General features: G+C 36.5%; 1 protein-coding gene across 1 annotated transcript; it reads right to left on the reverse strand.

Moving 5' to 3' along the window:
* Positions 1-361: 361 nt before the first annotated feature.
* Positions 362-1,461, reverse strand: LOC114164250 (chitinase 2-like). The gene has a single exon (XM_028048846.1). The coding sequence runs from the start codon at positions 1,408-1,410 to the stop codon at positions 541-543; it is 870 nt and encodes a 289-aa protein (XP_027904647.1). The 5' UTR covers positions 1,411-1,461; the 3' UTR covers positions 362-540.
* Positions 1,462-2,490: the final 1,029 nt, after the last annotated feature.

Raw genomic sequence — 2,490 nt, forward strand, 5'->3', positions numbered from 1 at the left:
AATGAATTAGTGTCGGTTTGGCTAACCCTAGTTATTTGAGATTAATGAATCAATGTTTATGGTCTTAGAATATCTTACATGTTGGAGGTAAATACAGTATTGGTTAGATCTAAGTGGCTAAGTATTTGGACAACATTATGCTTTGTGTTCTATATATAGATCCCGAACTCCTCTTTATTCCATTTTCTGATATAGTTTTTAGACGCCTCTCATCTTCTCCTTACGATCGACAACAAAATCCTTTCCTTTTGTTGTTGTTTTAACTGTTAAAAAATCTCTGAACTACCTTTTACCTTTTAGATTGTGATACTGTGAGAAGTAAGAAAACGAAAGAAGTGCAAAGAGAAAGAAGATTAGGATATATAGAAGAGAAAGGGAAATTTTGGTTTTATTTATTACAGGAGGCACACATAACATGAACAAAGAAAGAGCACGCAAGAAGAAGGTAAAAAGGGTCTTATTTAGTAGTAGTAGTAATGATAGCGTGTGAGGGTGACCCGTACGTGAGGTATAATACATGGAAAGCAAAGAGCACAAGAGCTAATTGGTTCCAGTGAGGATCTCTTGTGACTTCTTCTCAAGGTAGAGGGGAGGCTCAGACAAGAGAGAGGACTGAGCATCTGAAACGAAGATTCCAGCAAGCGAACCAGAAGCGAGGAGTTGGAGGACACCCTCAACGAAGACCTCAGCAGATATGTTACCCTTGTCGTTTGGATCAGTGCTGAACCCTGCCAAGAGCTTCTCAACACCGAAGGTGTCAATTAGGGTTTTGTGGAGGTTCACAAATTCGTGTGTGCTGGGGACTTTCTGATCGTAGTACTGGTAGTTCACCCACTGAATACGGTGTGGATTAGCCTTGAACAACTGCTGGTAGTGGGAAAGCACAGGGAATGAGGGAGCAATGGAAACCACCACTCCACTTATGTTGCTTTTCAGATAATCTATCACCTTGCCTATGCAGTAAGCAAACTCATCTTCACTGGATTCTATGTGCTCATAGTTTATGTCAATGCCATCAATCACAGTTTCATGATGAAACTTGTACAGCACCGTGATTATCTGGTTCAGTGATTTCTTTGCATTGTCAATCCATATTTCTTTGTCTTGAGGATTGAATGGAAAATTGGTGCCACGACCTCCAAGGCTTATTACTACCTTCACATGCTCGTAATCTTCCTTTAGTTCTCTGATTTTTTTAGCGCTGAACTTAGTCACGTTCCAATTTGCACTGAAATTTCCCTTCCCTACTTTCTTCCCGCTACCATCCTCAACGTAGTCCTCTGCGGCAAAGGCCAAAATGAAATGAAATTCTGGGATTCTTCTGTTGATGATTTCAACCGGGAAACCCTCAATTGGTGGGACTTCCTTTGAACCAATAATGTATTCCCGAAAAATAGGTTTCGGAGACATTCTCAGTTGTTTCTTACTTCTCTTTGTTGTTTTCTTGATTTGTTTGAGAGATGGGATGAAGAATACCCAACACTTGACGCTATTTATAGAGCCAGCTACAGAATTAATAATTATTATCGGATGCACCGTCTCAGTTCGTTAGTTTTGTCACTCATCATTTTTCCTTCATTCGTCATTACCCTTCTCTCAGCATATACGTCATTAATTGAAGATCAAATCAACTCCTATGCAGTAAAGAAGATTATCTCAATGATCAAGCATTTACATCTCTCATTAATTTCACATTGTTCATTACGTTCACATTTGGTTGTTATGCTCTCTGCCTCAGATCTTATGCCACCTGCGTGCTTATCTACGATAGCAAGCTTAGTTATAACATCATATTTTTGTTTTTCACAATAAAAACTTTCCTTCTTCTGACTTCTCTGCAATTAACAATATTATCTCACTGACCATATTCTATCTTAGTTATAACATTTTTTTTATTCCTTACACCAATCTATGCTGTGTTCACCTATCGCGATTATAAAAAATATAAATAACCCAAAATGTCTAACTATTTGGCAAAGGTATTTATTTCTGTCCAACTATTAGTTGGTATTTTCTTTTAAACAAATCTAGATTGGGTAAGTTAATTAAGAGATAAAATATATAAAATATGTGGTGACTTAATACGGTTGCATTAAAGTTTTTCAAACTTGGGACATGTAGAACTGTCATAACATATAAAGGAGCAGTTTGATATATAATTAAAATAGTTTCAGTAATTATTTTGAAACAGGAGTTCACGTTAGATAAAAAAAATTATTTGGTTGAGTATATTTTGAAACAGGAGTTCACGTTAGATATAAAGGACATGTAGTATATTTTTCTTGATGATTCACTTATATCATGGAAGAGTAAGAAACAAGATGTTATATATTAATCATCTACAGAAGCTGAGCATCGTGCCATGAGTTTGACTACTTATGATATTATTTGGTTGCGTTAGGTGGTTACTTGCATATATCAATGTCTATTTGAAAGATCTTACGCCTCTATTGCTCTTAACTCTGTTTTTGATGAGCGAACCAAGCATAT

The sequence above is a fragment of the Vigna unguiculata genome, chromosome 9 (genome assembly GCF_004118075.2).
Source record: "Vigna unguiculata cultivar IT97K-499-35 chromosome 9, ASM411807v1, whole genome shotgun sequence".
Lineage (NCBI taxonomy): Eukaryota > Viridiplantae > Streptophyta > Magnoliopsida > Fabales > Fabaceae > Vigna > Vigna unguiculata.